The sequence below is a fragment of the Panthera leo genome, chromosome A3, assembly GCF_018350215.1.
Source record: "Panthera leo isolate Ple1 chromosome A3, P.leo_Ple1_pat1.1, whole genome shotgun sequence".
NCBI classification, from domain to species: Eukaryota; Metazoa; Chordata; class Mammalia; order Carnivora; family Felidae; genus Panthera; species Panthera leo.
The window spans coordinates 90,335,464-90,357,811 of record NC_056681.1 but is presented as its reverse complement, the minus strand read 5'-3'; the positions used below and the strand labels follow the sequence as shown (position 1 = coordinate 90,357,811).

The 22,348-nt window shown below is 50.6% G+C and overlaps 1 protein-coding gene across 7 annotated transcripts in view; it reads left to right on the top strand.

Annotated features, from left to right (window-relative positions):
• Positions 1-13,792, top strand: part of DCTN1 (dynactin subunit 1) — a 30,937-nt gene extending 17,145 nt beyond the window's left edge. For 2 of the 7 annotated variants that reach the window (XM_042932752.1, XM_042932759.1), the window contains exons 5-30: positions 2,242-2,262; positions 3,514-3,705; positions 4,055-4,252; positions 4,402-4,606; positions 4,683-4,761; positions 4,881-5,040; positions 5,150-5,254; positions 5,429-5,620; positions 5,709-5,825; positions 6,055-6,207; positions 6,804-6,964; positions 7,068-7,236; positions 7,514-7,582; positions 7,821-7,883; positions 7,999-8,148; positions 8,312-8,473; positions 8,557-8,688; positions 8,909-9,034; positions 9,289-9,431; positions 9,720-9,886; positions 11,299-11,313; positions 11,523-11,656; positions 11,772-11,958; positions 12,216-12,295; positions 12,805-12,894; positions 13,292-13,792. In XM_042932752.1, the coding sequence (XP_042788686.1) occupies positions 2,242-2,262; positions 3,514-3,705; positions 4,055-4,252; positions 4,402-4,606; positions 4,683-4,761; positions 4,881-5,040; positions 5,150-5,254; positions 5,429-5,620; positions 5,709-5,825; positions 6,055-6,207; positions 6,804-6,964; positions 7,068-7,236; positions 7,514-7,582; positions 7,821-7,883; positions 7,999-8,148; positions 8,312-8,473; positions 8,557-8,688; positions 8,909-9,034; positions 9,289-9,431; positions 9,720-9,886; positions 11,299-11,313; positions 11,523-11,656; positions 11,772-11,958; positions 12,216-12,295; positions 12,805-12,894; positions 13,292-13,429 (3,408 nt within the window). In that variant the 3' untranslated portion in view covers positions 13,430-13,792. Of the gene's footprint in view, positions 1-406; positions 860-2,241; positions 2,263-3,513; positions 3,706-4,054; positions 4,253-4,401; positions 4,607-4,682; positions 4,762-4,880; positions 5,041-5,149; positions 5,255-5,428; positions 5,621-5,708; positions 5,826-6,054; positions 6,208-6,803; positions 6,965-7,067; positions 7,237-7,513; positions 7,583-7,820; positions 7,884-7,998; positions 8,149-8,311; positions 8,474-8,556; positions 8,689-8,908; positions 9,035-9,288; positions 9,432-9,719; positions 9,887-11,298; positions 11,314-11,522; positions 11,657-11,771; positions 11,959-12,215; positions 12,296-12,804; positions 12,895-13,291 lie in introns of those variants that run through there. The other 5 variants (XM_042932756.1, XM_042932758.1, XM_042932754.1 and 2 more) reach the window with 5 other exon arrangements.
• Positions 13,793-22,348: the final 8,556 nt, after the last annotated feature.

The following is a 22,348-nucleotide window of genomic DNA, read 5'->3' as shown; positions in this document are numbered from 1 at the left end:
GGGTTGGGATAGGAGCCAAACTGTCATTAGAGCTACTGCTGAATATTCCCCAGGGTTTCTTAGTGTCATTGTTGCCCCTCAGAGCAGATGCTGTCACAGGAGGGGTGTTCTGGGTAAGGGCGTTGTCTTGTGTGTGTAAAAGACAAGTGGAGTTGATGGGCTGTGGGCAGAGGGAAGTATATGAAAGAGGCTGAGGGAGCAATGAGGCTCCATGTCCCTGCCCAGTCATGCCCTGGCCCCAGAGAGTACCATTTCTGGGATGGCCCCTAGCCCAGTTTCTTGGAGCAGACTCTTGGGGATGGGGTGGGGGAGGGATGGGGAGGGAAGAATCAGAACCTGTTCTTTGGAAGAAGAAGCAGGGCGGGTTCTGCGCAGGACTTTATCCAGTCATGTGGGGGAGGAGGAGCCAGCAGAGCCTGGCGGTTGCTAGGTGACCGTGGAGCAGTGGCTCCACCCCCACGGATCAGAGGAGGGTGGGTGCATGACGTCAGGTGGAGCCGGTGCTGCGGCCACTGAGGCTGCCATCAGCCTTAGCTGGTGAACTGGGCCTGGCGCCTCTCCGGTGCCTGCCGGAGCCAGGCTGACCCACTGCGCACCTGCGGGGGCTTCTGCGTCTGAGCCACAGCCATTTGCAGGCTGGGAAGCAGTCCGGCAGAGAAGCTGAGGCTGCATTGTTGGGATTTGATGCACTAATCTCCTGTCTCCGCCGCCTTTCCCTCTGTTCGGTCTTTTTCCCTCCCTCCCTTCGTCTGTCCTTCCTCTGTGTGTTTGTCCATCCTCCTCTGTCCCTCCTTCTCTTTCCTCTCCTGGCTTTCTTTGGTTTTCTGCAATGATGAGACAGGCACCGACAGCCCGAAAGGTACTCTTGCTTGCTCTGGTCCTGCTGCCGGGTTGCCAGGGCGATGGTGGCAGCAGGCTGCTGGGGTGGGGGTGGGGGCTGATTGACTTCATCTGTCTACCTGGTTGGGGGAGGAGGGTGGGGTTGAAGGTGGGGGGCAGGGAGAGGTGTATGTCACTGCCATGCCCCACACTCTGGAAATTTGCTCCCTGCTCTGCCTGATTTGGCCTCTGACTGAGTGTGTTCTGGGCCTTGTACCCAGTAGCCTCACAACCGTGGGGTTCAGGCAGCTTTTGCTGCAAACTGCCTCTGGGAGTTTCCTGCGAGAGGATTTGGGAAGCAGGTCCCTATGTCTTCATGTCTTTAGCAGGACTACCTCACCCTTATCCTTTGCTAGGATGCCTCTTGGTTGTACTCCCAGCATCCCTCCCCCACCAGGGTGTGTATTAAGGGGCTTTCCCAGGGTGGGATGGGGACCCTGGAGGTTTTTGACCCTCAGCTATGGAGGCTAAACTCAGGGTAGGAGGGGTGGGCGTTGGTCTCCTTGGACTCAACGTCTCCTAGAAGCAGGGCCTAGGCCAAATCTATCTTTGCTGGAGCTATGAGACTCTGGGTAGCAAGAACATAATTTGGGAGTCAAGATTAATCATGTGTTTTAGTTTAGGGCAGTAGTTTATTTATGCTGCTGCCCACCTCCATGTCCTTTCTTGCAGCTGGGTGGGGTTACTTTGCTGAGCTCTGGGCTTCTGGTTAATGCAGTATTCATGGTTCTGTCACCTGAGCCCTCTGCCCTAGGGATGGAGACTGCTGCAGGATCTGGCCCTGGGGAATGGGGTAGGGTAGAGAGGATGGCTGCCTTAGGGGCCTGATCCCCTCTGCTGGGGTCGTATCCCTCACTTCTGGACTTCTAGCATCACTCTGGTCACACAGTATTTCTAGGGAGTCTTCTGTAGAGTCTAGCACTTAAAGGAAAGGGCTGACCTGGGAAAGTCCTTGGGAGTGGTGGGTGGGTGGGGCCTCTGGCTCTGGGCTGGAGTGCCAGAAGGACTAATCTCTGGGGACCTCTACCAGCTGCTGCCTTTGGTCTCCTGTGGCTTAGCCTAGGAGACGGGGATTTCTGGGATATCCAGGGTGTTCAAAGGGGTGAGGTCTGCAAGGGTTGGGCATAAGTGGGACAAGGAGCCAATGGGGGAACAGGAGTTCCGAGTTCTTGGCGTGGGAACAAGGTAATTCACTGGAGGGGAAAAAAGGACGGGGTGGGGATGGGAGTGGGTAAGCAGCTAACTGTAGCCCCATTCCTGGTACTTCTTCTGCTCTCATTGCTGTCCCTTCTGCTGTCTGTCTTTCTGCCATTATCCTTTCTTTCCTGACTACTTCTCCTCTGGCTCCTGTTGCCTGTCCAGACCACAACTCGGCGGCCCAAGGTGAGAAAAAAAAAAAAAAAAAAGCCTCTGTACAAGCCACTGCTGAGTGTAGACACACATTTCAGGCATGTGCATGTGTGTGGGCATGTGTATGAGCAAGTAGAAGTTGGTCACGGTGCATCCTGGGTTCTCTTTTTCAGAGGAGTGAGGGGACTGAGGGTAGTGACAGGCCTCTCCTGCAAAAATGACTTCTCAGGAGAGTGTATGGGCCAGTAGCCTGAATGCAAAAGAGATATGAGAGTGGTTGTGGTTAATCAGGGCTGGCTTTCTTCAAAAAGGGCATTTTGACCAGTTTTGATGCATGAATGGGGGTAGAAGTTGGAAAAAAGGTAAAGAACTTGGCAGTGTCAACGTCAGGGGATAAGGAGCTGGGGGTGTCTGTGGGTAGCATGTGGTCTCTGAATGTCAGCCCACCAGGAATGCTTCGGGGCTCAGTACTTCAAGGGAGAGCACTGGACAGGCCTGTCTGCTCCAGGGCCTGGGGCTTCAGAGAGCTCCTCTGCCTCAGCCCCACAGGGCCTGGGTAGATACTGCCTGATTAGAGCCCCTCTGTCTTGGGGGGAGGGAGATGACAGAAGGTTGGCTGTACTGACCGTGTTTCAAGGGGGAGCCTAGGAGTACAACTTTCAGTCTGGCCCTTTTACCTGCAGGGTCCCCTAAAGTAGACCAAGGGAGGGAGAATCAGCTCAACTTCCAAAGAGTGGGATACAGAGCTTGGTACCTGCACTCCTAGCCCAGAATTCTCTGGGAACATGGAAGTTAGAGAACAAACTCCAGTTTGTTCTTTTGCTCTGGGAATGACATTGGGGTACTTTTTCTTCCTGGGGGAAGAGGGTACAGGCCCAGAGCAATGATAGGACTGGGAGTGTTTGGAAATTGCCAGAATGATCACAACTGGGTCATAGAGGGGAGGTCTGGGGAGTAAGGGATTCTGCTGTAAGTGGGTAGTGCCAGAGCTGGGAGGAATGTGGGGTCAGTGCCAAGGGAGGAGCATTATAATCTTATGTCTTCTTCTATCACTTCCTCCCTCTCCCCTCTGCCTGCCTCCTGTGCCTCCCCCGTCCTTTGTCACCATTTCTGACTTTGTCATTTTTCCTCTCTCCTTCACTTTCCTTCTCTGTTCTCACTGTGCTTTGATATTCTCTCTCACTGTCTTTTTCCTTCTCTGTCTCCTTTCCTTGACATATTCTCATATTCTGTCTCTCACCACCCCTGTTCTTTTTCTGGTCTGCCCCTGCCCTCTCTGAATAGCCCACCCGCCCAGCCAGTACTGGGGTGGCTGGGGCCAGTAGCTCCCTGGGCCCCTCTGGCTCAGCATCAGCAGGTGAGCTGAGCAGCAGTGAGCCCAGCACCCCAGCTCAGACTCCCCTGGCAGCACCCATCATCCCCACACCGGCTCTCACCTCTCCTGGAGCAGCACCCCCATTGCCTTCCCCCTCCAAGGTAAGGACTAGGGTTGGAGTGAACAAGAACCAAGATACAGAGGGGGCCTATGACCCTGGGAAGGATCTTGGAAATTTTCCAGGGTTGGGGGAGACCCAGAATTTGGATCAGCAGGGTGGGGACATAGCATATGGTTAGCCTGTCATTGATTTGGCTACCCTTTCTTTCTCTCCTTCTTCCACACTTGCCCCTTATGCATTGGTCTTTTCTCAGATGTTTATATGCCACTTGCTTTTGACCCTGGGGCTCTAGAATGGTGTTTGCATACAGTCTTGTCCCTTTGCTCCAGCTCAACCTTGGTGGGAGGAGGGGGAGGCTGTGCACTCACTGAGGGGTTTCTCCTTTGTAGGAGGAGGAGGGGCTGAGGGCCCAGGTACGGGATCTGGAGGAGAAACTGGAGACCCTGCGGTTGAAACGGGCAGAAGACAAGGCAAAGCTAAAAGAGCTGGAGAAACATAAGATCCAGCTGGAGCAGGTGCAGGAATGGAAGAGCAAAATGCAGGAGCAGCAGGCGGACCTGCAACGACGCCTCAAGGAGGCGCGGAAGGTGGGACTTGGGGTGAAAGGGGCTGGCTGGGGAGCCTGGGACCCAAGCCACTGTACCAGTAACTGGGCCAGAGCCTAGAACATCCAGTGAGAAGGGGCACATGAGGCATCTCTCTGCTTGCACTCCCACCAACCTCCACTCCTCCTTAGGAAGCCAAAGAGGCACTGGAGGCGAAGGAACGTTACATGGAGGAGATGGCTGACACTGCTGATGCCATCGAGATGGCCACTCTGGACAAGGAGATGGCTGAAGAGCGGGCTGAGTCCCTGCAGCAGGAGGTGGAAGCATTGAAAGAACGTGTGGATGAGCTCACCACTGACTTAGAGATCCTCAAGGCTGAGATTGAAGAGAAGGGTAAGGGGCCAGGAGCTGCTGGGGGCCAAATGGTGGGGTTAGAACTATGTCTGAAAGTGTTAATGGTCTTCCCCAGGCTCAGATGGGGCAGCGTCCAGTTATCAGCTCAAGCAGCTCGAGGAGCAGAATGCCCGCCTAAAGGATGCCCTGGTGAGGTAGGATCCCCTCCCTGCTTGGCTCCGGAGCTCACTCTCCTGTCCCCAAACGTATCATAGCGCCCATTGCCAGTGATGTGGACACACTTTCTCCCTTCTCCCTCCCTGCTTCCCCATAGGATGCGGGATCTTTCTTCCTCGGAGAAGCAGGAGCATGTGAAACTCCAGAAGCTCATGGAAAAGAAGAACCAAGAGCTGGAAGTTGTGAGGCAACAGCGGGAGCGTCTGCAGGAAGAGCTGAGCCAGGCGGAGAGCACCATCGATGAGCTCAAGGAGCAGGTCTGGGGACCCCAGCCTCTGGCCCAGAGGACCCCTCTCCAAGGTTTGTGCCTCTTTTTTCTAGGCACCTTTCAGCAGCCCTTTTCTCTGTTCCCTCCATGTAACACAGGTGGATGCTGCTCTGGGTGCTGAGGAGATGGTGGAGATGCTAACAGACCGGAACTTGAATCTAGAAGAGAAAGTGCGAGAGTTGAGAGAGACCGTGGGGGACTTGGTAAGAGAACAGACCCCAGATTTCCCACCCCGATGGAGGGTGTTTGGAAGACGCTTGCTGAAAGAGGGACTGACACATGACCCCTTTGAGCAGGGTGTGCGGTGAGTGGCCCCACCCTGACCTTCTACTCTGACTCTGCTTTTCCTTTGCCTCTACTGCCTTGGCACCTTCCAGGAAGCGATGAATGAGATGAACGATGAGCTGCAGGAGAATGCGCGCGAGACAGAACTGGAGCTGCGGGAGCAGCTGGACATGGCGGGCGCGAGGGTTCGGGAGGCCCAGAAGCGTGTAGAAGCAGCCCAGGAGACTGTTGCAGACTACCAGCAAACCATCAAGAAGTACCGCCAGCTGACCGCCCACCTTCAGGTGCCTCCGTACCCCCTGCTGTCCACTCATGATTGCCCAGGGCTCCCTCCTGCCCCAGCTGTGCCTCATTGTCTGTCTCTGCCCCCAGGATGTGAATCGGGAACTGACAAACCAGCAAGAAGCATCTGTGGAGAGGCAGCAGCAGCCACCCCCGGAGACTTTTGACTTTAAAATCAAGTTTGCTGAGACTAAGGCTCATGCCAAGGTCAAGAAAATGGATAGACCAGAGAGTGGGGAGTGTTGGGGCATCCAGCCTGGGTGTGGCCGTAGGCTGATCTGGAGTGGGGTTCTGGACTTCAGGTTGCTGGAGGAGGGGGTGCTTTGTGTGGTGGTTTGGAAGACTCCTGAAGCAGGGGACCTGGTGGAGCAAAGCATGGTGGCTCTGAGACTCTTTCCAGCCTGGCTGAGAGCCTGCTTCCCTGTCCACCTCACAGGCAATTGAGATGGAATTGAGGCAGATGGAGGTGGCCCAGGCCAACCGTCACATGTCCCTGCTTACAGCCTTCATGCCAGACAGCTTCCTTCGGCCAGGTGGGGACCATGACTGTGTCCTGGTGCTGCTGCTCATGCCTCGTCTCATTTGCAAGGTATGGCCAATCAGTCTAATCACATGTTCAACAGGAATCTGTTGAACTTGCTGTGTGACGGGCATTGAGGATGCTGAGCGAAGATAGCAGCCAGCATCCCTGCTCATAAAGAGTTTATGATGTAGTGGAGGAATATAGTCAACAAAGTCGCAGAGGAATGTGTATTACAGATGGTGGGTTTTGATGAGGAGGTAGCTTCTTTGAGAGAGCATGGTCTGGGCTCTGATTTAGATGGGGTGGTGTCACTGAAGGAGTAACATTTGAGCTGAGACCCAGAAGATGACTAGGAACTAGTGGGGGAATAATTGTCAGGATAGAATTCAGGTAAAAGGGTAGCAGGAGCAGCAGTAGCTTTAAGGCAGGAAAGAGCTTGGGCCCACTGGCTCCACATTCCAAATCCTCATAACCACCAGTAATCACATCATTATCTTTTCCCTGTGTGAGACTCCCTGACTATCTAAGAGCCGTTTCTGCTTTTCTCCTCCACGTGTGTCCATGCTCCCGACGTAGTTGCTCAGTTTTGTGTCCTGTATTCCCGAGTCTGTGTTCTCTATCCTCTTCTCTGAGCCCCAGGTCCCTGGTGCTTCTTCCCACAGGCAGAGCTGATCCGGAAGCAGGCCCAGGAGAAGTTTGAACTAAGCGAAAACTGTTCAGAGAGGCCTGGGCTCCGAGGAGCTGCAGGGGAGCAGCTCAGCTTTGCTGCTGGGCTGGTGTACTCACTGAGTCTATTGCAGGCCACACTCCACCGCTATGAGCAGTAAGTGATCCCTGGCCCCACTCTAGGGCCGCAGGCTGAGATTGGATAGAACCGACATTGCCTGGCAGGCCTTGGCCTCAGAGGACCCTTCTCTGGTCTCTAGCGCCCTCTCTCAGTGCAATGTGGACGTGTATAAGAAGGTTGGCAGCCTCTACCCTGAGATGAGTGCCCACGAGCGCTCCTTGGATTTCCTCATTGAGCTGCTACACAAGGATCAGCTGGATGAGACTGTCAACGTAGAGCCTCTCACTAAGGCCATCAAGTACTACCAGGTCTGGGGCAAGAGTTCAGGCTTGGCATAGGAGGGAGGGAAGGTTTTTCCTGGTAGGGCTGTTGGCAGCATAGCCAAGGTTGTCTGTCCCCAGCTGGCTGCCTATGGCTTGACTTGCTCTTAGAGGAGCTTGCCTGAGGATCCAGTTCCCTGGGGGTTTCAGATTCTCCTGTACCTCTGGAGTCCCATGATGACTGGGGCTCCATTTACAGTTTGGGAAGAATTCTCCGTCCTTCCAAGACCTAAAGATTGCCTGTTGCTCTGTCATTTCCCCTCAGCATCTGTACAGTATCCATCTTGCTGAACAGCCCGAGGACAGTACCATGCAGCTGGCTGACCACATTAAGGTAAAGGTTCTGGGCCAGTGGTTGAGCCCCCTGTAGATATCAGAAATGGAGGACATCAGATCAAGAGATCTGGCCCTCGAGGTGTCACATAAGACTGGAACAAGGTCAGATCAGGGAAGCCAGAGAACGAACATCTTTATGGGGGTCAGTGGAGGGTGGGGACTTCTTAGAGATGGATGGTGATGGTGCAGAAGGGCTCCTGTTGGGGGCTGACAACCACATGCATCTATCCTTACAGTTCACCCAGAGTGCCCTTGACTGCATGAGCGTAGAGGTGGGACGGCTGCGTGCCTTCTTGCAGGTGAGAGCACAGTTTGATCTCTTGGACCTCCTCCTCCTCCTTGTTAACCCCTGCCTCCTCACCTCCAGCCCTAATGCTGACTTGGTTCCCCGTCCGTTTCATATTCTCTGAGTAGGGTGGACAGGAGGCTTCAGATATTGCCCTCCTGCTCCGGGACCTGGAAACATCATGTAGTGACATCCGCCAGTTCTGCAAGAAGATCCGAAGGCGAATGCCAGGGACAGATGCTCCTGGGATCCCAGCTGCACTGGCCTTTGGACCACAGGTTTAGGGCAGCGATGGGGGGAAGGAAAGGAAGCTGAATAGAACCAGGAAGGGCTTAGAGTGTCAAGATCTGGATCTGGTCAGGGAACAAGAATGGTTTTAAGGTAACTGGGAACTGTGGTGCTGGACTCCGGGTGGGCTCCTGACTCTGGGCTGTTGCACAGGTGTCCGACACACTCCTAGACTGCAGGAAACACTTGACGTGGGTGGTGGCTGTGCTGCAGGAGGTGGCAGCTGCTGCCGCCCAGCTCATTGCCCCACTGGCAGAGAACGAGGGACTGCCTGTGGCTGCCCTGGAGGAGCTGGCTTTCAAAGCAAGCGAGCAGGTAGGCCTGGACGGCAGGGCAGACATGGTGGGGGAGTGATATGGCCAGTGTGAGATTTTCACTACTGCCCTCGGCTCCTGTAGATCTACGGTACCCCCTCCAGCAGCCCCTATGAGTGTCTGCGCCAGTCGAGCAACATCCTCATCAGTACCATGAACAAACTGGCCACGGCCATGCAGGAGGGAGAGTATGATGCAGAGCGGCCCCCCAGCAAGGTGGGTGGGGAGCTCTGTGGAGGGGCTTCGGGGGCTCAGGGGAACAGGACTTGGCAGAGCTGCTGCTGGTTGTGGAAGGACTGGGAGGCGGGAGCGGGGAATCCAGAGGGCACCGCCCTGCTTAGAAGGCAAGGTTTTCCCTGTGCCCAGCTCTCTCTGGAAGGAGAATGTTGGTGACCTCCTCTCACTACCCCTGCCTCTGCTCTCGCTTGACCCCTAGCCTCCCCCAGTTGAGCTGCGGGCTGCAGCCCTTCGTGCAGAGATCACTGATGCTGAAGGCCTGGGCTTGAAGCTTGAAGATAGAGAGACAGTTATCAAGGAGTTGAAGAAGTCACTCAAAATCAAGGTGAGGGTGTAGGGTAGGCTCAGGAGCTAGGGGACTGGGAAGTATGCTGAGGTACAGGTCAGCACTGAGTGTTGGGGATCTCCTGGGGCTGAGACCGGTTGAGGGTTGAGGGGAGAAGTGGCGCCTGTATCAGTGTGGGGAACAGCTGTGGGCCTTTAGGAGCTTTCTGGTTCGTGCTCTGTCACAGGTCCCTGGGGGCCCTGGGAGGATGTAAAGGAGGGTATAAGGGAACTGGACACTCTGACCTTCGCCAGGGGGAGGAACTAAGTGAGGCCAACGTGCGGCTAAGCCTCTTGGAGAAGAAGCTGGACAGTGCTGCCAAGGATGCAGATGAGCGCATCGAGAAAGTCCAGACTCGCCTGGAGGAAACCCAGGCACTGCTGCGGAAGAAGGAGAAGTCAGGCACCTTCCCTGGGCCCTTGCTTATTCCACCCCTCCACTCTGCCAGCCAGTCTCCCTCCTAACTCATCCCCCTATCCAGGTCCTATCAGAATGAGACTCTCCCCAGGGGAGCAGATGCCATCTCCTTTCCCCACTGCCAACACCATTGTGTCACCCCAGTCATATCATGTGCTGCTCCTGGCTCCTCACCAGCAGGGCTGCTCCAAGGACCTGTCTGGACTGAGAAATGGGGACGGGGCTCTGGGGAAAGGGCATTGCCTAAGCCCGGATTTCTTTTTCACAGAGAGTTTGAGGAGACGATGGATGCACTCCAGGCTGACATTGACCAGCTAGAGGCAGAGAAGGCAGAGCTAAAGCAGCGGCTGAACAGCCAGTCGAAGCGCACGATTGAGGGGCTCCGGGGGCCCCCTCCCTCGGGTATTGCTACCCTGGTCTCTGGCATTGCTGGTGGTGAGTGCAGTGGGACAGGCACCATTGGTGCAGAGGAGATTGAATGGCCTCCCTCCTGTCCTTGGCCTCAGTTTGACTTCTACCCGTCTCTTACTGGACGTTCAGCCAGGAATGTGCTCGCCCAGTTTCACTCTGGCAGTTTTTCACCAAGTTTTTACTTCTCCTGAAGATATGTGCAGAGGTTTCCACCCCCCCCCCCCCCCCCCCGCTCCCCCAGCCCTGATCAAGGTGGGCCATTACCAACTTGTCAGTGGACCTCAGAATTACCATAACAGTTAGACTGTAGCATATGTCCCTTTTGGACCTGCAGTCTGGCCTTTCTGTCCCAGCCCTATATCCCAGAGGGTCATCAGCCTGCAGCAGATTGGGCTGACTCTGCTGCCGTATCCAGCCATGCCTGGTTCCTGCACTCGATTGCTCCTCTGCTTACACTTTGCATTTCCCCCTACTGAATTCACATGGCTTTACTCCATGGTGTGGTTGTCTGTCCCCTTGCTGACTTCTCCCACTTGGGGCTTGTGTACTGACCTCTGCCTGGTCTCCAGTGTGGTCAGGGCTCCTTACCTGGAGTTTTTCTGGTTATTGGGCCCAGGCTCCCCAGTTTTCCTGGATCATGGAGGTGGCTACTGCCATGTTAGTTCTCATCTGCTCTATAGTTTTTCAGTTTCTTACCTCCAGAAGACAGACTTCTTGCCCTAAAGCCCTCAAGATCTCTAGCGCTCCCCTGCTATGCCTGTCTTGTCACCTGGCCTCACCCAAGGTCTTGTTCTCATCAAAGCCCCCCTCACTGGTGCCTCTTGATCTTGGGAGGTGACCAAGTACCTTGTTGACTTTGGACTCCTGTGGTACAGTGGGCTCCTGTTCTTTGGGGAAGGGGTCTCCAGAAGTTACCAAGTTGTGTTGTTTTGGCACAGGCTTTTTAAACATACCGGTTCAGACTTACAAAATTTCCCACCAAAAAGAGTGTCTTTTGCCTCAGAACAGTGGGGAACCCAAGGAGCAGGAATGTGGCTGCTTCTTCAACTTCAGCTTTGCTGCTGTGGGAAACTAGGGTGCAGACCTCTCAGGGTCTTGGGAGCATCCCCTCTGCCCTTCTTGGAGATGGAATATGAGGCAGGGAGGCTGGAACGCCACATGCCCCAAGTGCTTCCTCCACGCACACCCCCACTGCTGTTCTTCCTTATGCTCTGCACCCCGTCTCATGGCCTTATTCCTCTTTCTTATCTTTCCTTCACACGTATTTGCTCATACCCCAGATGCAGAGGGCAGAGGCAGGGTCTTATTAGAGGAGGAGTGATTAGGGTTTCCCTGTAGGTTGTGACCAGCATTCCTCTGGTGTGACCCCTTAGCCCCAAATTGTCTAACTCCTCTCTCCTCTCTTCCTGCTCCCCCATGGGCTATTCCGATCACAGAAGAACAGCAGCGAGGTAGAGACCCGCCCTGGTGGGGGGTTACCGGGGCTGTGGGAACCCACCCTGGTGGGGGTTACCAGCCTGGGGGAGCAGGATAAGGCTCCCCCCTTGGGAGCAAGCAGGACTGGAGGTGGGAGTGGATAAGGAGAGGGGTTGAGTGGAGATGGGGCCCATCTTCAGCCCTCTCCACTTGGAGCTGATGGCATTTGTCTTGGTACACACAGGAGGCACCCCTGGGCAGGCTCCAGGGTCTGTTGCAGGCCCTGGGCTGGTGAAGGATTCACCCCTGCTGCTGCAGCAGATCTCTGCCATGAGGCTACATATCTCCCAGTTACAGCATGAGAATAGCATCCTCAAGGTGAGTTGTTCACAAGGAGGACTGGGGTGCAGGTGGAGCCCCCCCTGCCCCATTGATGATAGATGGCAGGGCCTTCTGTCACCTCTCACTGCCATTCCTCTTCTTTCCTTCACAGGGAGCCCAGATGAAGGCGTCCTTAGCAGCCCTGCGCCCCCTGCATGTGGCAAAGCTCTCACCCCATGAGGGCCCTGATAGTGAGCTAACAGCTGGAGCGCTGTATCGTAAGACCAGCCAGCTGTTGGAGACGTTGAATCAACTGAGCACGCACACCCACGTAGTAGATATCACTCGTACCAGCCCTGGTATGGAGCCACCAACCCCTGAGATTAATAATATACCCCCTCCCTTTGCCCCAGGGCTGTAACCCCTACCCAGGCAGCTGCCATACTGTAGAGGCTCTTCCTGGCATTGCTTTTTGGCCTCAGTGTTCAATTTGCTTGATTCACCCATTACGTACCTGCTCCATGAGAAGGTCTAGTATCTTCACTTTCTGACTCTTAATCCAGTACAGCTGCCTGCTTGGGCCTTGGTGGGCCTCACTAGCCTTCCCTCCCCACAGCTGCCAAGAGCCCGTCGGCCCAGCTCCTGGAGCAGGTGGCTCAGCTCAAGTCCTTAAGTGACACCATCGAGAAACTCAAGGTTAGCTCAGACCCTGCCCTTCCTCAGTCTACAGAGTTTGCTTCATAGTGTTCCCTGGTGGAATCCTTAGCACATTTGTTTCCACAGGCACTCCCATATTTCCTCTGAGCCCAGCCCTGTGATAAGAGGTAGAGGGCAAGGTGGGGTTCCTGCTTTGGAAGCTCACTGTCTCGGTGCAGACAGAAGACAGATTCTCATCAACAAAATGGGTTGAGCTAGGATCATCTTAAGAGTGTGTGGTTTGGGTGCAGCTTCTTCAGTGCTGAGATCACTGTGGGGTAGAATGGTTGCGGATGGCTTCCCAGGGGCCGTAGAATCTGAGTTGGACCTTAAAGGATAAGGATCTGTAAAGTAAGGATATTGGATGGGGTTGGCGGTGAGAGCAAAAGTATGATGACAGAGAGGACCAGGTCCCTGCCCCCTGATATTAGTGTCCCTGTGAAGCCAGGGAGATACTGGGCTAGCCTGTGGGGGTCCCCTCAATGAACCCTTGTTCCACTCCTTGCCAGGATGAGGTCCTTAAGGAGACCGTATCTCAGCGCCCTGGAGCCACAGTCCCCACTGACTTTGCCACTTTCCCTTCATCAGCCTTCCTCAGGGTAAGAGGGAGCATCGGGGGGAGGATGGGCAGTATTGAGGGTTCACGCGGGTCCTTCCCCTCTCCTCCAGAATATGAAGAGGGCTTTGGGGTCTCAGGTCCAACAACTACACAACATGAGTTGCCTGGCCAAGTCTTACTTATAAGGGACTCAAGAGTGCTTGCAGTGCTTCCAGAAATTCAGTATTTTAGCAGTTAAACATCTATGATTTTTGACACCAGGAGAGACTCAAAACTCCCTTGTCAGACTATGTACCTCAATTCTGATTTGAAATATGTGGTCACCATAGTTTAGGATCCTCAAAGCCTATCTCACAGGGACTGCCTTAGTCTCCATGCTCAGAGGCCTTGTGAGTGGCACACAGCTCAGGTGACCTCTTCCCCTTGCCAACTCCCAGGCCAAGGAGGAGCAGCAGGACGACACCGTCTACATGGGCAAAGTGACCTTCTCGTGCGCAGCTGGCCTTGGACAGCGACACCGGCTGGTGCTGACCCAGGAGCAGCTGCACCAGCTTCATGGTCGCCTCATCTCCTAAGTGCTCCTTCTCCTCTCCCACACCCACCCCTTGCCCCATCCACTTCTACCCTCAGCCCTCCTGGTGCCACTCTGCCTGATGCACAGCCACCTCAGTTAGTCCCCATTGTAGAACCGTGTGTGTACAGCTGTTCCTGCCCTACTCAGCTTCACTTCTGCCAGTCAGTGCCCTGCTCCTGCCCCTCGACTTGGGTTCCCCTATTTCCATTCCCTGGCCTCTGCCAGAATTTGCTGTTCAGCTGCTCCCTCCTTCCTGAGGGGCCTCAGGGCATGTGGGGGGTAGGCTGAGACCCCACCACCAAAGGTTCAGTGAGGTCCCCCTGATAGAGGACTTCACCCCTTGATTAAAGCAACTTCTGCTTCAGTGCTTTCTGTGTGTTGTTGGGAGTGGGACTTGGGCCTTTCAGCTCAGAGTGGGAGTGGAGAAGAAGGGATGCTGAGGAGGCTTTGGCTGTGCCAAATTTGAGAGGCACAGCCTCTCAAACGATAGAATGTTCACGTGCAATAAGTTACTGTGAACAAGGGGGAAAGGGCTGGACCAAGGGTTTGGCACCTAAGTTCATCTTCAGTTAGGAGAGCTGGGACTTAGGCTCAGCTACCCAACCTCCATGTGTCTCTCAACCAGTTCCTGTTGACGGCAGAGGGACCTTTCCAGATGCAAACTGGGCCATGTTATTCCTTGCTTTAAATCCTGAAATGATTCTTCCAACTAAAATGCAAAATTTAGATAAAACCCTGAAACAGTTTCTCTAAGTATCTAGAGTATAAAATTTGAATTCACTAGAATAGCACACCTACTAGAATAGGCTGTCTATGATTTGGGTCCTGCCCACCTCTCCATCCTCTTGTGGGGCTACTTGTCCACATGTGCCTTGTGGTCTAGCCTTAGTGAATCCCTACAGTTTCTTTGCCACCCTGTGCTCTCTCAGACTCCTTTCCACTGCTCAGAATGCTAGCCCCCCTCCTGCCCTCTGCTCCACCTCCCTGCCCCCATCCCGCCTCAGCTGACATCCTGTTCATGTATTAAGACCACTCTGACATTGCCACCTTAGGGAATCTCCCAATTCCTGTTGCTTGTTAGGTGCTCCTCTTCTGGACGGAGCAGAGACTATGAACTTTTTTTCCAGGTGTGCTTGGATTTAGTTGTTTTGTTACTTGGCAAGGTTTCTAATCTTTAGTCTGTTTCTGAATCACAGCATGGAAAGAATGATACCTTACAGGGTTGCTGTGAAGGCTAAATGAGATAATGCACATGGGCTTCTAGCACCGTGCCTGGTGCATGGCAGGCTTTCTTCTCTTCCCCAGTACACGCACCTGCAACACTGCTTTATGCCAGGAAGCCTCTCTTTCCATTGTAATCGTTAGTTAACCCATCTGTCACTCACTTTAGACCAACAGAATTCCAACAAGATGTCTTTTATTTCTTCATCCCCCCAAACACAGGAGAAGAGTACACATTTGGGGAAGAGAACTGTGAGTTTCATTTTGAAAATGAGTTTGAGGTGCTTGTGAGAATGCCCGAGTGCAGATGGCCATTGGCAGTTGGAGCCAGCTGGGTCTGGAGCTTAGGGAAGTCTAGGTTGGAGATACAGATAGGGGAACGAGCTGTGTCAGTGGTGGTTGGAGATTTGGATGAGGTGTAGTGTCTTAGTTCAGGTTCCTCAGAAAATCGAGCCGGAGGCAAAGCTGAAGTGCTAGTGCTTAAGGCAGCTGCAATCCCCAAGCACTGAGATGGAGGAAGAGGATTGAGGGAAGCTAGGCAGGGAAGAAAAAGAAATGAGGTATGTTTTTAGGAGTTGGCCGCTGCTTCACAAAGACACAGCTAACCCCTTGCCTGTGTGTACCGTCTCTGGATAGACTGTTGAGAAACACTGTGCCCAGCTGGAACATTCCATTGGGATTCATGGAAGGATGGAGAGCAGATTCACCTCCTCTTCCTCTTGTCTTCTTTTGTTGCTCCAAGTTTTCCCTCCCTCACTTGCTGGGATTGCATTACTTGGCCACCAGGAAAGCCGGATCCCATGCCCTGCAGCCATCCAAGTCCTGAAGTAGTGAGGTGAGCAGAAAGGCACTGGCCCAAAGGACTTGGTCAAGGCAGAGCAAGCAACTGAAGGCCTGGAAATGAGGTGAGGCCTCAAGTCACCCGAGGAGAGTGTCCAGGGCAGGGGGAGGCAAGAACCCGGGGCAGTCCTGAGTGTTACAGAGCCTGCAGTGGAGCTCAAGGGAGCATCCATTGGAGAAAGGTCCCCAGAGGAAGTGTCACAAGGCCAAGGAGGAGAGGTAGTCAGCAGGCTCTGATACAGCTCAGAGGTCCTGTGGGCTGCATTCTGGAAAGTAGCACCTGATTCTCAGATGCCTGATGAGCTGACCAGAGCAGTCTTGGTGGGATAGAGGGAGCAGAAACTGGGGCATGGTGGCAAGAAAGGGGAGAGAGCAGCATGTGTGCACTGTGTCCCAGTGTTCAATCGTGGAAGCTGATGCAAGCATCACTACAGATGGTAATGGGAGCTCCTCATGGGGCCCAAGAGGTTTCTGGAAACTGGGATGTGATGATGGGGTAGAGAAGCCTAGTGAGGCACCCTGTACCAAGGATGGAGCACAGCATGGGAAGAACCTCCTTTGATGCATCCACTCAACTCCCAGTTGTGCCATGAGAACCAGGCAGACTGGCTGGCGATTGGCAGGGGCAGGGTATAAACAGTCTCAATTTTGTCACCTAGGAACCCCTCTCTTTTTGGGGCTCTTGGGCAGATTCCTAGGGTCAACATCAATTTCCCCAACATAGCAGCTTTGTGAAGTAAGAATAAGGCTCATATCCCAGCTCTTCCTCTTATAAGCTGTGTGAATTTGGGCAAGTTGCTTAAGCTCTTGTTTCCAGTTTCTGTATCTGTACTGAGGCTAATAACACCTTCCTCAGGTGGTGTTCCTTCCACAGGTAATTTCTAGGGGAAGATTAAATGAGATACCATGCTTGACACAGGTACTCAATAAAAAAGGATATTTGGGAGAGGCTGAAACTGAATAAATGAAATACAAGTAGCCATGTTCCTCAGACATACATATGACACAAATAATCATATTTTGGGTCCCAAGGGATAGGCAGTCCTTGGCGCTCAGCTTTTAGCTTGTTTTCATGGTCTGTTACCATCTTACTTTCTGCCGTCCAGGTACTGTTTCCTCCTACTCTTAGCAGGCCAAGACTGAAGGAGAATCAAAGGTTTGTGGCATTCTCCCTCCCCACCCCAATTTGAATTTGCTCGCTTGGTTCCCATTTTCTGTGCTACCCCACAGTGGGGAGCAGGAATGGAGGCAGTACGGAGACTTGAGTCTCTGCTGGCTAATCCTAGGAAACGTGCAAGGCCCCAGAGCTGACTGTGCCCTACCCAGCCTTGGAGCTGAAAGTGAACCAAGAGCACGTGTGCTCCACAGCTCCAGGTGCCCAACTGGGGCAGCTTCAGAGGATGGAATACCTTTACCCCTGTCAAGTAGGCCCAGGGCACCTGGAGAACATGGGACCTGAGGGTGAGGGTTCCTCCTACCTTCCTGTGGGTGTTGTGATCCATGTAGTTCTCTCCAATATGTATGTTGAGAAACATGTCGTTCATCCAGGCTTCTTTCATCTTTACCACATGTGCAAGCTGAGACTGGTACTGCTGCTCCCCGGGACAGATGGCCGTTACTGCTGAGGTGCTCAAAGGGGTGGCCTGGGACATTTGGCTTCCATTCCTCTCCGGAAGCCTGGGGAGTTTGGGAGTGAGACCTGGATTCGTCTTGTTTAAATAACTGGTGTCGGAGTAAATATATGTCTGTCACTCTGTGTTTTGTTTTGTTACTTTTTATTATGGGAAATTTTAACGTTCAATGAAGAGCGTAGGGTATAATGAATCTCCATTTGCCTGTATTCACCATTTCATGACCATTCTTATTTCCTCGACACTCCTTCACTCTTCTTTCCCCCCAGATTGTTTTGAAGCAAACCCCAGGCATCATCTTACCATTTCATTTCAAAGTATTTTAGTATCCCTAAAAGATAGTTCTTTTAAAAAAAAACTACAATACCATTATCGTGCCCCAAAACTGTACTTCACCAAATATCCAGTGTTCAAATTTCCCTGATTGTATCATAAATGTTTTGTTTTACAGCATGTGTATTTGGGTAAGGTTCAAGGGAAAGACAGCACACTACAAATAGTTGTCTCTTGAGTCCCTTGTTCTAAATTACCATTATTGCACCAATATATGCTTTATATGTATATACTTTAAACTTTATTTTTAATGTGTCAGCAATTTATACACGTATTATCATCTTGAGAACACAAACAACATAACATGGAGGAAGATTGAGAACATAGGTTCCCGGTACTTAGTCACTAATGATTGTGGAGAGTTTCCTTTTAGGGTTTTTTCTCTTTTTTTTCTTTTGAGAGAGTGAGAGAGCGAGCGTGCATGTGTGAGTGGGGGAGGGGCAGGAAGAGGCAGGAAGAGAGAGGAAGAGAGGGACAGAATCCCAAGCAGGCTCCGCACTGTTAGCACAGAGCCCAGCATGGGGCTCCATCTCATGAACCGCAAGATCATGACCTGAGACGAAATCAAAAACCGAATGCCCAACTGACTTAGCGAACTAGGTGCCCCTGTTTTCTATTTAAAATGTTAATTTAAAGATGTCCTGCTATGGCTCTGCAAGCATAGAGCTGCCGGAAGGGGAGTACAATGAAAACAAAATGGACCCAAAGTTAGGAAGAGATAAAGAAGCAGAGTCAAGAGAGAATAGACGTTGAAGCTAAATATAAGGATTTCCTCCATTCAGATTGCTAGCCTCAGTCTTCCCCTGGGCTGCTGGAGCAAAATACCATGGATGGGATGGTTTATTGGCAACAAACATTGATCTCTCTCAGTTCTGGAGGCTGGGAGTCTGAGATCAGGGTGCCAGCAGAATGAGGTTCTGGAGAAGGTGCTCTTCTGGTTGCAGGCAGCTGACTTCTCAGACCCTTACATGGCAGAAAGTAAGTAAACTCTGTGGCCTCTTAGGAGGGCACTAGTCCTATTCATGATGCTCCACACTCATGACCTAATCACCTCCCACAGACCCTACCTCCAAATACTGTCACATTAAGGATTAGATATCAGCATGGATTTTGAGGAACACATTTAGTCCATAAGGGCATCCAAGTAAGTGCTAAGAAATTATATCTTCCAACCCCACCCTCACCCTAACAGACAATCTTCAGATTGTCCTTTAATTAACCAAACTGATGGGCCCCATTCATCTGAGAAGGAACAACCTCCTCACAGCACTGTACACGGAAAGGGGCAGAGGGAAGGAAAAGTGGTGGGACGGTAACCGCTTTTGAGGTTCTCTAGGTGTTGGGTAGTAGAGCCTTCGCTTTGGGAAGCCTGTCAATTAGCTGGAGCTATGGCCCTTCAACTTTATAAATGATGCTATAACATATTTCTACTGAAGAACTGCAAGATTGACCAAAAAATGTTTACAGAAAGGGACCAGATACCCAGGCAGTATGGCAACGTGGGTATTGATCATGAGCTGAGTGCTTTCGAACTCTCTGCTCCACAGGTTAGGTTAGAAACTCCAAACCCATGACTTTTGATTGGACAATGGGGCCAATACCAAGTGAAGCTTTGCTTCACGTGTGACAACAGGATGGAGCTACAAGAAAACAAACACTTCCGTAGAATATAACTGAGAAGCCCCTTGAACTTCCTTCAACCAAGCCATACCTACTGGCCAAAGATGATGTGCTTTTCAACCGACAGAGGATAGTGGAGATGCCATTGATGCCACCTTTTACCATAGGAAGGGACATGTGAATGTACAAGAAGGTGATGGAGCTGCGGTCAGCACTGGATGCAGCGGATGCAGCAGGATAAAGAAGGATACAGAGCAGCGCCAAGAAAGGTTAACTTTCTCCATCCCTATTCCTGCCCAAATTCTGGATTTATAAGCACTCAGGTCATTCTGTCCACTTTCAGAGAATTGGCTTAGGGGAGAAAGAAATGCAGAGATTTTTTGTCTCCTGAAATTGCTAAATAGGACTTCACAAAGAGGTATGTGAGGGTCTGAGATGACTGAAAAAATTTGAATTTAGAAGGTGGAGAATTTTATAGGCATTCGAGTCACTTCTCCCTGGGCTGCTGAGCCATTCACAGTAAGCCACAGGTATGGTAAGTCCCACTATTCTCGCCTTGTTAGTGAGCAGGAGACAGCAGATACATAGCAAGTAACATAACAAGTATGATACCAAATTACATAAACCAGCTTGCAATGGTAAAGTTAAGAAAAAGACTGTCCACTAGTTTTAGTTCTGGGACAGAGAAGGGTTTCCAATTTAAAGATTTGTGTCCCCAGAGTCGTGAGTCCTTTTTTTGTTTGTTTAATTTTTCATATTTTATTCCTAGTATTAATAGGTTAAGAAAGTAGAATTTCCCAATTATTGATTTATACTGTTTATAAATGCACAAAATGCTCAATTTCATAAATAGTGATATTCACTGATCTCTTTAAATGTAATTTCAATCCTTATTTTGAGTGTAATAATAATTTAATACCTAAACACACACAAAATATGTATATCCTGAACTACAGGAAGTTGAGGAAGTGGTTTCCATAAACCATATTTGATTTTAATCGAGTACACATTTTCACAATCAACAAGTGCTAACAAATATGTTAATAAAACACTACCCCAAATGCTTATTCTGGCATCAGCGTTTTAAGCAATTCCATTCCAACTACTGCTAAAAACATGTATTTTAGAAGCTTTAATCTGATCCAGGAAAATGAGTTCTACAACTTGACAAATATTATTGTCTAAGCCCCAGAGCTTTTAAGTCAAAAAAGCCTTCCAACACAAGCATTCACGTGAAATTTAGTTTCTCCCCCAAATCACTTGCTATCTAAAGAAAAGGACATGGAAGGCAATTATCTTTTTTTTTTAAAGTTTATTTATTTTGAGAGAGAGAGAGAGAGAGAGAGAGAGTGAGAGAGCGAGCATGTGTGTGAGTCAGGGAGGGGGAGAGAGAATCCCAAGCAGGCTCCACACCCAGTGCATTAGATGCTCAACCAACTGAGCCACCCAGGTGTCCCTGAAGAAAATTATCTTTTAAGGCAGATAAACAGTAGTACAAAAGACTATATTCCCATATCATCTACTTAAGAGAAACACAAACCAGTTTACTATCTTTTGTTAAATTTTTTATTTAAATCCCAGTTAGATATTAGTTGCAGGTGTACATTATAGTGATTAAACCATTTAGTATCCTTAATAATCTGTTAGATTACTGTTGTCTAGGAACTTGGGTTCAGGTATCACAGGGTAAAGGTGACATTTAGATTTCACATATTAAATAGCTATAGTAGGGGCAGCTGGTTAAATAGTTACATATTTATATATAATATATGATAACATTAAATAGTTATAGTAGGGGCTCAGTCAGTTAAGTGTCTGATTTCAGCTCAGGTCATGATCTCAAGGTTTGTGAGTTTGAGCCCCAAGTGGGGTCTCTGCTGTCAGCACAGAGCCTGCTTCAGATCCTCTGTCCCCCTCACTCTCTGTCCCTCCCCTGCTCGTGCTTCCTCTATCAAAAATAAATCACTTAAAAAATAAAAATAAATAGCTATAGTATAGCTTACAATGGCACAAAGTCATCTAATATAAGTACTACTTCATCATTTAGATAGTCAAAAGTCAGAAGGAACTGTGTGGTTTGCAAGATAATTTAACTTTTGTGTGGTCATTAAAACCCAATGAGTAATTCAAATATGGTATTATCAAAGCAGGCAATTAAAATCTCAAATATCACTCTAAAATTGAAGACATGAAAATTTTGTGTTTCTCCATCTTTCAATTACATGGACCTTACTGTAGAAAATATTCAGTTATTATATATGGTTTCCACACAAGATACTGAAGCTTCATAAATTACAAAAAGTGTCAAGATCCATAGTAGGCTTCATCAAATTATTTTCCGGCTCGTTTCAAATTTTCATTCACAGTAATCACGAGTAACCTTAGCAAACTTCCCTGGGTCCTTTCATATCAAAAAGATGAATCCTCAACTTGTACTTACCTTGTCTTTCATTTGACATTCCCTTGTGCGTCGTTTCAGAATGAACTCTATGGCAATGTCTTCAAGAATATGCACTGTCTTAGTGTAAGTATTCCGATCATCCAGGGTACCTGGGTGGCTCAGTTGGTTGAGTGTCTGACTCTTGACTTTGGCTCTGGTTGTGATCTCACAGTTTGTGAGATGGAGCACTGTATGGGTCTTGACACTGACAGTGTGGAACCTGCTTGGGATTCTCTCTCTCTCAGAAATAAATAAACATTAAAAAAAAGTATTCTGATCATCCACCAAACAAATGCATTATATATTGCAATTCTTTAGAAAAAGTCTTCTCTGTACCTCCGCCATTTTCTTCATCAAACACGGGGTTTTCTATCCTATCTTCTCAAGGTCATTTTTATTCTTCAAGTCTGTTCTTGGTGTTCTGCCAAGGCTATTCAGTCCTGGACTTAGTTGGATGGCTGTGGTGCCAGGTTTGGAACAGAGCTGGAAGCAGTGCCAAAGTCTCCCCAAGTCATTTCTCAGAGACTGGAGCTGGTGTTATGACAAGAATGGGAGAAGCCTAAGATATCTATGTCACTGCCTCCATGGTTAGATTTGGAATGGGTGGTGGGGGCAACATGACTGCTCGTGGCAACCTCTGAGGATGGAGAGGGAAATAGTGACTTTGCCTCCAGGTGGGGCTAGGGCCAGGTGGGGCTTAGGGCTTAGGAGTGCCTAAGTTTAGTAGTCCTGGGCTTAGAAACATATCATCTCTTGGTTGCAATGTTACTATTACTCAACTTGGTGATCTGTCCTTCCTTGAAGCCCAGATCCAATTTGGGATGAATGTCTAGTT